Raw genomic sequence first — 13,986 nt, 5'->3', positions numbered from 1 at the left:
TTTTTAGAGAAGTAGCTTCACTACTTTTTAAAGGAGTAGCTTTTCTTGTAGTTACTTTTACACCCATGCAGCGAAGTATCTTACATAAAACTGCAAGCTACAAAGAGAGACAATGAACTGCAAATATAGGCAAAAAAATTCAGAGAAAATACAAAGACCTGGATGAATGATAACATCCATACATACAGTGAACATCCATAATGATTGGTTATAGATAGATAGATAGATAGATAGATGGATAGATAGACAGTACTTTATTAATTTCTTCAGGAGAATTCCCTCAGAAAAATAAAGCAGGTCAACAAAACTAGTAAGCAAAATCATAACAAACACACACTCAGGACACATGACGATGAGGCAGTCAGAGACAGAGGGATGCTTCAAACTGACAACTCTAAAATAAAAATAAACATATTTGAAAACGGCATAGAGATTCTCTCCTGCGGATTACAATTTTCTTTTCGTGATGAAGACAATGTGCAGGAAACCCACAATGATGCGTCTCCTTGCCTTTAGAAAAAACAATGCCCCAAACCTTAGTTTTTAGTTGTTTTTACTTGTCATTTTACTTGTGACTTTTTACTGATGACATTTATTAAACAGACAATAAGCAAGGAACCATGCAGAGACAATTTAGCTCATGAGGAGAACGCATGGAACTGCGTACTTAGTCACAGTCTCGCCCTACGCTCTAAGGTTCAGCTCCCACAACCCTCTACTTATTCAGGAGTTCCATAGTCAACATCACTGAGGCCACCTCTAAAAGGAGTTGTCACGTATACTTTGTATTATGCAAAGCAGGTCCAGTACGCACAATATGTGATGGAATGTGCTGGGCTTTGTGATTTCCTTGTTTCTGCTTCGTCTTTGTGCTGTCAACTTATCTTTGTTGAGGTCCTTGAAGTCCTTGGCTGTAAGCGGGCTAAAACAAAGATAACATCTGTGCTGAGGCCACCTCTCAGACAAGACGTTTTGTCCTTGCACAGATAGAAAAAATGCAGCTTGAGCACAACAGCTAATAACTATAGCAACGGACTTTAAGCATACTAAAGTTGTGTGATAATATATATACATGATTATTATAACATTACTGTAGGCAGAGAATTGATTGCGTGATTGAGAGTTTTATTAGTAGATTGCACAGTACAGTACATATTCCGTACAATTGACCACTAAATGGTAACACCCGAATAAGTTTTTCAACTTGTTTAAGTCGGCTTCCACGTTAATCAATTAATGGAGAAAATGAATAACCTTATAGGGGTGGGGGAAAAAAAACCTTAAACTAAAATAAATACATACAGTGTGCAGGTTTAGCGATCCCTTGTCCTCCAGTGATGATACTTGTAAGAAAAAATGTTTTTTTGTCGTTGTAAAGACAAGGGTTAGTGACTTAGGAGCTGTACTGTGGAGTTACAATAGCCGCTAACGAGGACTCGACCTTGCGTTGTTTGTTGCTGTCAAATTTGCGGCACACACGTGTCATCAACATGCATTGTCACGATATGACGATGGTATTGTATTCTCTATATCCCTATAGCATCAATGACTAATATATACTATATATTGTATACGTAATCATCATGGCATACAAATGTGCACACAGTCACTTCATGTTCTGTACAAAGTTATCTTCAAAATTAAACCTTGGCACCATTAACCTAGCAGCTAAGAAAATTCACCCGTTTAAGTTTGTTTTTTTAGGTTCAAAAGCTTTATTGTCATTGTAATCAAGCAGTGATGGACTGCACAATGTGCCCACAGTTTCACAAACAATGACTAATTTTGGTAACCTCTCACGTATGTCAACGGGGCGTCAACATAAACGGTTTCCACTGCATGAAATAATTCACATTTACACCACTGAATTGAAGACAAGTATCAAATAAACTTCTAGTTTCTTATTGAGTTTTTTTGTTGATACAGGTATCACGTGTTCTGTGGGACCTGCTGGGAGATGTCTGTCAGCCTTTCTACTATGAGCCCCTTGGTCTGGACTTCAAGATCGGCTCTTCAAAGGCCCTCAGAGTCTGTAGCCATCACTGTTCTCACTAAAACTTTCGCTCAATACTTAAACTTCCATACAAACATGAAGACACTAACATCTCTGCTGTTGATCTCTCAGCAAGTCAACAAGATGCTGCATGGGGGCAATTGTGCGTACCGGGACCAACGTTGCCACTCGCCATGGGCAGCGCTCTACATCTGGGCTATCTTGCAGAACCGCAGTGAGATGGCTGTTTATTTCTGGGAAATGGTGAGACACCTGAAAAAAAATAGACCTATTAATGGTCGGTTTATTGAAACTGTGAGAGACTGAACGTCAGTCCTTTTAGGAATCAAATGAATCAATCCCTGTTAATTATGCGCGGTCTCACATGTTTGCCCAATGACTGCAACTTTACCGCACGTTTTGGCCAATCAGCGCTCATATGCATGCATCTATTGTCTAATTTAAAACTTATATTTGTTCCTTGCGTAAACAAAGCAGGAACAGAAAAGTGTATATAACTATGAAGGTTAATTTTGTGTCTTTATTACGAAATATATTTTTTTACACTGAATTTATGTAACTGAATTTTTTGCGTTTGAATTTTGCGAACTGAATTTTTTTACATCACTTTTCAAAATTCAGTGTATAAAAATTCAGCGTTAAGAAATTAAGTATATACATTTTTTTGTAAAAAAATTAAATCTTAAAATATTCAGTATATAAAAAATTTTTGTCTAAAAATTCAGTCTTTAAAAATGTATTGTATAAAAAATTAAGTCTTAAAATGTGCAGTATATACAAAATTACTGTTTAACAAGGCGGTGTCTAAAAATTCAGTGTCTTAAAATTCAGCTAATAAAATTTTAGTGTTTTAAATTTAAGTGTAGCAAAATTCAGTGCTAAAAAACTTCGAAATGAGAGACCCACTTCCGGTAAATTAAAAGATCATGTCTCAGAACCAGCCAATGAGGTGTCAAGTTTGAAGTTAGGTGACAGCATAAAAAGGCAGTTACCTGGGCATAAAGCAACATAATAAACATAACAAATGTGGCCTGCTGCATATTTTCAAACTCCATAAATGATTCCACTGGTTAGAATCTGCACTTTTGAGTGACATACGGGTTACTACGGTAACCATAGGAAGCCCTGCTGCTTGAGAGGAAGTGTCAGACGAAGGCAGATTTCTACAACAAAGTTCTGCAGAACAGTGATATTATATTGAACATGTGGTTGTTTTTTACCCTTTGCATTTATGTTTTGCCGTGTTTGTTGCATTTTTGTTATTCTTGCTCGATTATAAAATATATCGATTGAAGAGGTGGTCCGTAGTAAAGGAACAGCGTTCATATATTCTAAATATTCAGTGTTTTATTGTGCATAGTTAATATTGTAAATCCCACTACCTGTATTTTCATGTACATTCTGGGTGTCTCATTCAGTAAAGATCAAATATTGAATTGTTTTTGACACGGTCCATATCAGTCATTATTGTGTGATGATCAGCTTTTATCCGTTTTCATAAAATCTTGGGATTTTTTCACTAATGCATGGCAACCTCCTCTGTTTGAAGTGTTCCTAAAAAGGGACCCAAGCACATACAGTAGATTACAGTATATAGCCTGTAGCATGTCATGCTGCATTACCTGCCTTTTTTTATGACCCGTGTCACGTGACTGCAAATTTGACACCTCATTGGCTGGTTTTGAGACAGGATCGACTGCTTTAGTCCTAATTTGGAGGAAGTGGTTCTTGCGTTTCGAAGCAGCGATTATTTCAGCACTGAATATTTGTACACTGAATATTTATACACTGATTTTTTTAAACACTGAACAAACCTAACCCTAAACAGCCTTTTTTTTAAGGAATTTGTCCGCATAATTTGATTTAAAAAATTCAATCATCTAAATTGGATGTCAAAAAAACCTTTGTAATAAAGATACAAATTAACCTCCATATATGACATACTGTATATATCCATATACAAATGGCACAATTGTGGCCCTCACATGTATCTTTAACTTTATGAACATTTACTTCCAAGTTTATATTTATTTATATATGTATTAAAGGTTTATTTATTCAGAGTTAGTCGATTAATAAAGAACATTTTCTTATTTACAATAAGAGAGATGTTGAGGTTGTGATGATAATCTCTCACCTTACAATACAAACGTAAATAGTACGGTCGTTTCAGAAACACGGTTGCCATGATGGTGTTCGAGTCGATGCTAAATTAGCAATTACATTGACGGCCTTAGAATGGACACAGCTTTGATGCTGCTAAACTGAACTACAACTATTACAAAGGTTGACTCAACGCTGAATACATGTTCAGCAGAAACATGAGGCAGTTCCGTTCGTCAAAGTAGTAATGAGTAAACCTCTGCAGAGCACGATGACCACGTTAATGGTCGTCATAATGATGTGGCCCCTTCTAGTGGTTGTGGCCCTAAACAACCACATAGCACCCTGGTTCTGGTCCTACATCACAATAGGTCGTTCACCTTCCTGGTGGCAAAACTGTTTTTTAGTGGCCACTCTTTCCGTCATGAGGCCATCTTTGTTGTTAACGACGGGTGAAGTCTCTTCCTGTTATGACCTGTCCCTGCAGGTTATATCCTGTTTAGGTTCCTCTCCTAAGCGTAGGTTTATTTCTCTTAGGAGCATGATTGCGATTGGGCAGAAGTGCGTGTCCCGATCAACTAACAGAGGCCGGTGTGTCCAAATCACCGCCCCTAGAAACCAGAGGTAAACATGGATCGCTGATTTAAACACATCCAATCGCAATGATGTCCCTTATTTATACCCATCTTGCCCGGACAGTCTTTACAGATTTCTTGTTCGCCTTACGCCATCGCTTATGTTTTGCTTCATGCTAAGCCCTAAGTTTATGCTTATTAGTTTCCATGCTACACTATGTTAAGTTAGCATCAAGATTCTCGTAAGTTTTGCCTTGTGTATTTGGATTAAATCATCACAGCATGCTGAAACTTCCTGTTTTTTTTTGTGTGTGTTTTTTTTATTTTTTATTTGGTCTCGCTCTTTTATGGTAAACTATTAGGGGTGTAACGGTACACAAACATTTTGATTCGGTACGTACCTCGGTTCAGAGGTCACGGTTCGGTTCATTTTCGGTACAGTAAGAAAACAACAAAATATTAATTTTTTGGTTATTTATTTACCAAATTTGCAAAATCTTCCACCAAAAATATTTTTCTTAGTGGAATAGTTGATGTGAAGTAATGGGAAACTTGCATTGGTCAATAATTCATAATAACATTGATTTTGATTCGATATTATGTCTTGAGCAATGACAGTTTGAAATAAATTAAAAACAGCTTTGTTTTATTAGTCAATGTTGCAACTTTTTCTAAATTACATTAAGTCCTTAAGCTTTTTTATTTCACTTTTGTTTATGTTTTTGTTTATTTTAATAGTATTTTTAGAATGTGCCGTGGGCCTTTAAAACATTAGCTGTGGGCCGCAAATGGCCTCCGGGGCACACTTTTGACACCTCTGCTATAGATAATAAAAATTTAAATCTGATAAATCTATGGGTAAAAAGCAGAACCTGGCGACACATTCGCGTTTATCATAACTCTCTTGCTCTCTCTGTCTCTGCCCCTCCCTCACGAATGTTGCTGTGCACAATTTGTTTTGTTTTTAACCCCTTCTTAACCCTGAACGTACATTTAAAATACACACAATCCTAACTTAAAATGACATTTGAGGCATTTAGGAAATTCCACCCAGACAGCCCCGCTAAAGAGGACATATCCGGTAAAAAGAGGAGGTATGGTCAGTCTATCGTAGCTCGGTCGCTGCTAGCATGCCGTGTATTGTTTTTTTTTGATTGATTGAAACTTTTGTTAGTAGATTGCACAGTACAGTACATATTCCGTACAATTGAACACTAAATGGTAACACCCGAATAAGTTTTTCAACTTGTTTAGGTCGGGGTCCACGTTAATCAATTCATGGTGCCTCGGTGTGCATTGTTTACACAACGTGCGGTGCGCTACTTATTATTTCCGTGTGGAACTCGTTCGGTACGCCTTCAAACCGAACCGAAACCCCCGTACTGAAACGGTGCAATACAAATACACGTACCGTCAGAGCCGGCCCAAGGCATAAGCGAACTAAGCGCTTGCTTAGAGCCCCGCGGCCGCCAGGGAGCCCCCAAAAGCAATTAACAAAAAATTCTTATTTTTTGCATGTACGAGTCTGACTGATGATTTATTTCTAAATGATCAAAGATATATTATTGTACAAAAACACAATTTTCTGTCAACAGAGTGCTGCTGCTGATCTGGTAATTCTGTTCATTAATATTATTTAAGTATTTGCTTGATATTTAATTTAATTATGTTGATTTTTGTACAATTGAATTTGTTCCCTTTTATATATATGTAAGTGATTTTATTGTTGCACTTTATTGTTTTTCTTGCACTACGAATTATTTTTGCACATTGCTGTTTCAGGTTTTTGTTACCAAAAATAATAAAGTGAATCAGAATCAGCTTTATTGTGCAGTTATGTTTAACACACATGGAATTTAACTTCAGTAGACTGCACTCTTTTTGTACAAAGTAAACATTAAATATGAACAATTAACTAAAAATATAAACTAGTAATTAAAGACTAATATGTACAAGACTGATGAGACAAGATGACACTTTTACTGTAAATACAAAGCTTTATCACTTGGACTGTTCAACCCCAGGCCACTCTTGTAGCTTAATGTTTTCTACATTTTAATATTAGGAACCATATGTGGCACATGCCAGGCTGACAATAGGATAATGTAAACAACACTGCCAGAGCCGCAATGAGTTTATGGTAGGTGTGTGAATGATCATCAATCAATATTATTGGCAGAAATAGAGGGCTCCAAAATCAAATTTTGCTTAGGGCCCCATGGAGGCTCGGGCCGGCACTGCGTACCGTTACACCCCTATAAACTATTATAACGTTCATTGACTGTTCATAATTATTGTACACTTTCAAAATGATTGTTCTCCACAGGTTTTTGCTTGACTGACATATTATCGATTGTGTTTCCCTTGGTGGTCAGGCTGGCGAGTCGGTCATGTGTGCCCTCGGTGGTTGCAAGCTACTGAGGGAACTTTCTCATTTGGAGAGTGAGAATGAGAGCAAAGCGGCCATGAAAGAGCTGGCACAGAAGTTTGAGGATCTTGCACACGGTGAGTGGGATAAGGGCGATCCCAGAGTTTCGTTGCAGACCGTGGAGAGGCTGCTAGAATCCTATCTGGATGAAGGCTGCAACTAATGATTGTTTTGTCAAGTCTCTTCCTCCTCATTGAGAGGGGCCAGATGAGGGGGTTCTGTGGCAAACAACCCCTTTAAATGGGAACTGGACTTTTTGGGGAATTTTTTCTATCGTTCACAACCATTATGAGCAACAAGGAGACAAAGGCATTTTTTTGTTCGCTTTCTAACTTAAAAAATGTCTCGTTCTAAGTAGCAAGCAATGCAGTTAATGGAAGCAATCAATTCCACCTCTAAATCACTTTAAAAATGCATTCAAAAACCGCCAACAATGCTTTATTTACGTTTCTTAACCTGCATAAGAAGCAAACTGTAGCAACATTGTTATTGTAAGAGCTAATACTGAGGAACTCTTTTTGTAGCATAGTAACATGTCGGCGTGCTATGGTATTAGCCATAGAAGCTAACTACGGCAAGCGATAAGCGACAGCATGAAACGCCATGAATACAATGAATTGATTAACGTGGACCCCGACTTAAACAAGTTGAAAAACTTATTCGGGCGTTACCATTTAGTGGTCAATTGTACGGAATATGCACTGTACTGTGCAATCTACTAATACAATTTTCAATCAATCGATCAATCAATCAAAAATACGTTTGGGTTTATAATGCACATCACTTTTTATACGACACTAATTTGTACTGACTGAAAAAACATGAACAAGCATATTACAGTATCTGTAAAATATTGGCCCACATTTCATGTTTTTTTTTTTACACAGCTAGCGAGCCAGACAGCATATGAACTGTAGTTGTACTAACACGCATAATGTGCTGTGTGTATCATTATCGATATTAAAGTTACTCAGTCAATGGACAGTTGTCTTTCTGGTCCAGCTGGACAGGGACATTTTACTCCGGTTTATTTGGGTAAGCACTCCATTTATGTTGAAATAGCTTGGCTCCAAGTTGCATATTTATAGCGTGAAAATTGCTTTCATCACCCTCTCTCGGCTTCCGTCTGCTCTAATGTCTCACACTTCCTTCCTGCACGCTTCTATAGCAGTATATTCAGCTTAAAAAAAAAGAAAGTTCATAGTCGTCTTAGTTGTCTGTTACCAAGTCTGCAATGATTAGAAAACAGACTTGTGTTTGATTCCGGAAGTAGGAGCACACTTGTGGGCAGAAGTCAGAAATTGTGTTGCTATGCAAAAAAAAATCAATGTGCGGAAGAAATCAGTCCGGGGAAATCATCAAAAAACTGTAAATATTGTACATATGACATATTGTTCTGAAGGTGTCTGTTACTACATTATATATATATATATATATATATATATATATATATATATATGTGTGTGTGTGTATATGAAACGTTGATGGAGGGTTTTGAAGTTGCTTTAGAGGGCTTTGAAGACTACAACGGTGGCTCCCATTAGCCGCATCTTTCCAGTGTTTTATATCACCTTAACAATTGTAAAATAAATTTAATGTGTTCTTGTCTCATAATGATTGTGAACAATAGGCAAAATTCCAAAAAAGTGCATTTCCCCTTTGAGTTTGAGTTTATTTCAAATATGCAAGCATACATCATGATACATCACAATTTCCAGTTTCTCTTTTCAACATGTTTGAAAAGGAATAGAAAGAAGCAGAGCTTATTTAATCCTACCCCTTTTCTTTTACATAACAGTTGCTTAAACTTTTGTTCACTTCCTGTTTTAATTTATTCACAATATACTCCATTAGTAATCACAATAAAAATGAATAAATAAATAATAATTGGTGAAGTAAGTCATATTTCATATCATGAGATAAGTAAGATTATTTTGAGAATAAAAAAAAGGATGGCTGAAATACATTCAGAATGTTTATCATGGTTGTTCTTCTTTGTACTTTGTAAACACTTTAAGAGACAAAATCCACTTTGTACACACTTCGTAGACCAGCTTTGCGTGTGCTATCATGTTTGCACGCGTTTTAGTACTTTAGTAAATCAAGGCCTTTTTTTGTTTATCTAGTGACGCGGACGCAACCCCGTACAATATCTAGATCTTCTGTATCTGAGCAGCAATTAGCTTAGCATTCTACCTCCGTCTTTTCTACCTGACAATCAAGTGTCTGTGCTGTTCAGATGTATTTGGAGAATGTTACCAGAGCAGCGAGAGGCGCTCCTTCACCCTCCTGATAAGAAAGTCTCCAGTGTGGGTTGGAGCGACGTGTCTGCAGATGGCAACTGCGGCTGATGCTCGCCTGTTCTTCAGCCATGACGGCGTTCAGGTACCCCACTATTGTGATTTATTCTAGACTGACCATACGTCCTCTTTTCACCGGACATGTCCTCTTTTATGGGACTGTCCGGGGTGTCCGGGCGGGATTGCGTTTTGTGTCAAGGTTGCGTGTATTTTCAATGTATGTACAGGATTAAGAGGCGTTAAAAACAAACAAATTGTGAAGGTGTATGCACGCAACAACATTCGTGAGGGAGGGGCAGACAGCAAGAGAGTGAGGTAGTGATAAGATTGTCAATCAAGGCATACTTAGTCAACAGCCATACAGGTCACAGTGAGGGTGGCCGTATAAACAACTTTAACACTATTACATATATGCGCCACACTGTGAACCGACACCAAAAAAGAATGACAAACACATTTCGGAGGAACATCCGCACCGTAACACAACATAAACACAACAGAACAAATACCCAGAACCCCTTGCAAAACTGACTCTTCCGGGATGCTACAATATACACCCTCCCCTAACCCCCCCTCAACCCCGATTACGTCACATCAGATATTCCACTTTGAAAAATATTTTTGGTGGAAGATTTTGCATATTTTGTGTTTGCCATAAAAAACATAGTTGTGTCTGCCAAAAAAGGGCGGAAAACAAACAAACAAACAAACAAAACAAACATTTTTAAATGAGGAATGGATCTGAAATTGATGTAGACTCCAGAGATTTAAGCGTTAAATATAAAATGTATGTATGCCCTGGCACACCGTTATCATTTCATGACCGAAGAAAAACACTTTTTACATTTTTATACTGAAATAAATACACCTACACCTTATTAAATAAAAACATTGAAAAAACTACTAGGAGCGGTTAAGTTTAGATCCATAAAGGAAAGAAGAAAGTGAATGAATGTTTATAACTGAATACATTTACATATGTATACAAATTTGTCTTTTTTTTAATATTACTTATTTTAATACATTAGGTACTGTTTATGACAACCTTTTTCCAAAACACAATATATAATGTGAGATATAACAGGATAATGCATATGTTTATCATTTGTTTTCAAAACGTTTAGAAATAGTGGGACCCCAAAAATTTACTGTGGGACCCCATTTTAATGACTTGATGGTGTCCATGCGACCCCATTTTGAAAATTCCTAGCGCCAACACTGCTGTCAACAGAGGAGAAAAAATCCTTTATTTAAATAAATATATTATTTATGAAGCAAGTTCAAGTATCATTGGCAAATTTTCACCTAGTCCCGGCCTTGGCGTGCTTCCTGCCTTGGCACGCATATATGTGTCCTCTTTTCGGGATTTCAGAATATGGTCAGCCTAATTTATTCACCATTTTAAGTAGCTGAAATGTAAAATACTGTTCAATTGAGAGTATAGCCACATGAACATGGGACACAATGAGTAGGCAGACTATGTTATGGAAAGGACTTTACCAGTCCACTATATGGACGAAGGTCAGCATAGTCAGACGTACTCAAGATGACAAAGGTGTTGGTTCTCATCGCATTGCTTCTGTAGGGAAGAACGGAGCAAGTGGTTGTCAAAGTGGACAGATGACGCACTAAACATGGAGTTCCAGCATGGCAATCGATGCATACAGTAGATGTTAGTCATATTTATTGTGGTCTTTATGGAAAGTTTATATGCAAACACTGATCCTTCCATCTTCTAGTGATGAGACCAAATGTGCCAAGTCTTTGAGGCGTGTGTCGAGTTACGGAGGGGCCGTTTCCATGAAGTGCGTATCGAGGCTTGCTTCATTTACCGGAGGAGCCGAAAACGATGACATGTGAAGCCTCGTTGCCAAGTTGTACCACGTGACCGCTTCGGGACACGGTTCAACCTAGCTGTCCACTAATCCTTGTGTGTGAAACTGTCAGTTTGCACATCCCTCTCACACGTGCGAAATAAAACGCAAAATAGTGCTCGCAAAACGGTGATGAGTGTTGACAATTCACATTGCGTGTGCTAAATTATTCATTTGTCTTATTTTATTTTATCCTCCCATTATTGTGTGCGTTTTGATGATCAACATCCATCCATCCATCCATCCATCCATTTACTACCGCATACCCTTTTGGGATCGCGGGGAGTGCTGGAGCCTATCTCAGCCGCATTCGGGCAGAAGGCGGTGTACAACCTAGACAAGTCACCATCTCATCACATGGCCAACACAGATAGACAGACAACAGTCCCACTCACATACACACACTAGGGCCAATTTAGTGTTGCCAATCAACTATCCCCAGGTGCATGTCTTTGGCGGTGGTAGGAAGGCGGAGTACCAGGAGGGAACGCACGTAGTCACGGGGAGAACATGTAAACTCCACACAGAAAAATCCAGAGCCCGGGATTGAACTCAGGACTACTCAGGACCTTCGTATTGTGAGGCACATGCACTAACCCCTGTGTCACCGTGCTGTCCTTGACGATCAACATATAGTTTCTATATTAATCAAGACAGAGACCCAAAATTGATTGCATACCTTATTCTACTCACTTAAAAGACGCAATCTACTTTGCACACGTTTACTAAATTAGCTTTGCATGTGCTATCAAGTTTAACCTTGTTTTAGTACACGCAAACCTTTAGTGAATTAGGCCCATAGTATCTTTAGTTTTGATGGGGAGAAGAGGAGTCAGGAAAGAGACAAATTTGGAGGAACCTGGGAGGATTTTGCCTTGTAAAAGGGGAGATCTAAGAGCGCCAGGGAAACAAGCCCAATGCTCAAGCTGTGCTTGTACAGTTTACGCTTTTCACACAATTACTACAGTATTATTACACCAAAAGAAATTCATCTTAAGACCCTTGTCCTTGTTTCCCTGCAACTCTTTTTGCTAGCTTACCGTAACTGTGTGCAATAATAGAGAAGGCTTAATATAGTACAGTGTGACATAGGGGCCATTCTTCCTAAATAAGATACCTGGAAGACAAAATTTAAATGAATGTCATTTCAAACATATTTATTTGCAGCTCTGTGTGAATCCGCGGACCAGGTGTTGAGGACCACTGCTTTTAAACTGACAATGTAAAAATAGAAATCTTTTTTTTTTTGCTGTGGTTAAATCCCGGTAAATACTGTCATTCTTTTATTTTGAAGTTTATTTAGGAAGTCACTCTTTTAATGCTATGTAACATTAGTCATGTTTCTGTTATTTTTTCACGCTGCTTAGCAAAAATTAGAATAAATGTCTTTATTAACTGACCTATTTTTCACAGAAATTATCCATTTGGCTCTGAAATTTTATGTTAAAAAAGCAGTTGACCATGGATGTCGATCTCGACTTAAGCGTGTGTTTTTTTTAGTTATAAGAAGAACACGATTGACCAGGATTTCATTACGTCGACTTGGACGAGTTATCGACAAAAACAGGGCCGACTTAAATGTGTTTTACTGTCCAGTAGTTCCGTTTTAGATGAGACTGAACAGGCTTATTGTTCAGAGCAGTGGTTCTTAAACTTTTTTCAGTGATGTACCCCCTGTGAACATTTTTTTAATTCAAGTACCCCCTAATCAGAGCAAGGCATTTTTGGTTGACAAAAATAGATAAAGAAGTAAAGTACAGCACTATGTCATCAGTTTCTGATTTATTAATTTGTATAACAGTGCAAAATATTGCTCATTTGTAGTGGTCTTTCTTGAACTATTTGGAAAAAAAGATATAAAAATAACTAAAAACTTGTTGAAAAATAAACAAGTGATTCAATTATAAGTAAAGATTTCTACACATAGAAGTAATCATCAACTTAAAGTGCCCTCTTTGGGGATTGTAATAGAGATCCATTTGGATTCATCAACTTCATTCTAAACTTTTCTTCACAGAAAAATAAATCTTTAACATCAATATTTATAGAACATGTCCACAAAAAAATCTAGCTGTCAACACTGAATATTGCATTGTTGTATTTTTTTTTCATAGTTTATGAACTTACATTCATATTTTGTTGAAGTTTTATTCAATAAATATATTTATAAAGGATTTTTGAATTGTTGCTATTTTTAGAATATTTTAAAAAAATCTCATGTACCCCTTGGCATACCTTCAAGTACCCCCATTTGAGAACCACTGGTGCAGAGTAACAGTGTGTGTTTTTGTGTTAATGCTGATTTATTTCTCTCTAGTCGTTGCTGTCCCAGATCTGGTGGGGCAGCATGGACAGAACTACCGAGGCGTGGAAGCTGGTGATCGCCTTCTTCATGCCCCCTCTCATCTTCATAGATTTTATCAGCTTCAGGTTAGTGTCGCGCAAAATTCTACATTCTGAGATGTTTGAGTTTGCCAGGGAATTTTAGATTCAGAGGCTCATTAATGTAAGTGTGTAAGGAGTGTAAAAACACAAGTTTTTTGAATGAATCACGATTCTTACTTGTCATGATTAAAAAAAAGAGAGAGAGAAATTTAATAAATGAAAAACATTTTTTAATATGTATATATATATATATATATATATATATATATATATATGTATGTATGTATGTATACATATATATGTATAC

At 37.4% G+C, this 13,986-nt stretch overlaps 1 protein-coding gene across 1 annotated transcript in view; it reads left to right on the top strand.

Moving 5' to 3' along the window:
• The window catches only part of LOC133541584 (transient receptor potential cation channel subfamily M member 5-like), a 109,053-nt gene that overhangs the window by 63,293 nt on the left and 31,774 nt on the right, over positions 1-13,986 (top strand). Inside the window, exons 12-16 of the mRNA XM_061885072.1 lie at positions 1,927-2,028; positions 2,126-2,257; positions 7,068-7,197; positions 9,360-9,505; positions 13,612-13,724. Coding sequence (XP_061741056.1) covers positions 1,927-2,028; positions 2,126-2,257; positions 7,068-7,197; positions 9,360-9,505; positions 13,612-13,724 — 623 coding nt within the window. The remainder of the gene's footprint in view (positions 1-1,926; positions 2,029-2,125; positions 2,258-7,067; positions 7,198-9,359; positions 9,506-13,611; positions 13,725-13,986) is intronic.

The sequence above is a fragment of the Nerophis ophidion genome, linkage group LG23, assembly GCF_033978795.1.
Source record: "Nerophis ophidion isolate RoL-2023_Sa linkage group LG23, RoL_Noph_v1.0, whole genome shotgun sequence".
Lineage (NCBI taxonomy): Eukaryota > Metazoa > Chordata > Actinopteri > Syngnathiformes > Syngnathidae > Nerophis > Nerophis ophidion.
Note: the sequence above shows the minus strand (reverse complement) of the source record. Positions and strands in the feature narration are given on the sequence as shown.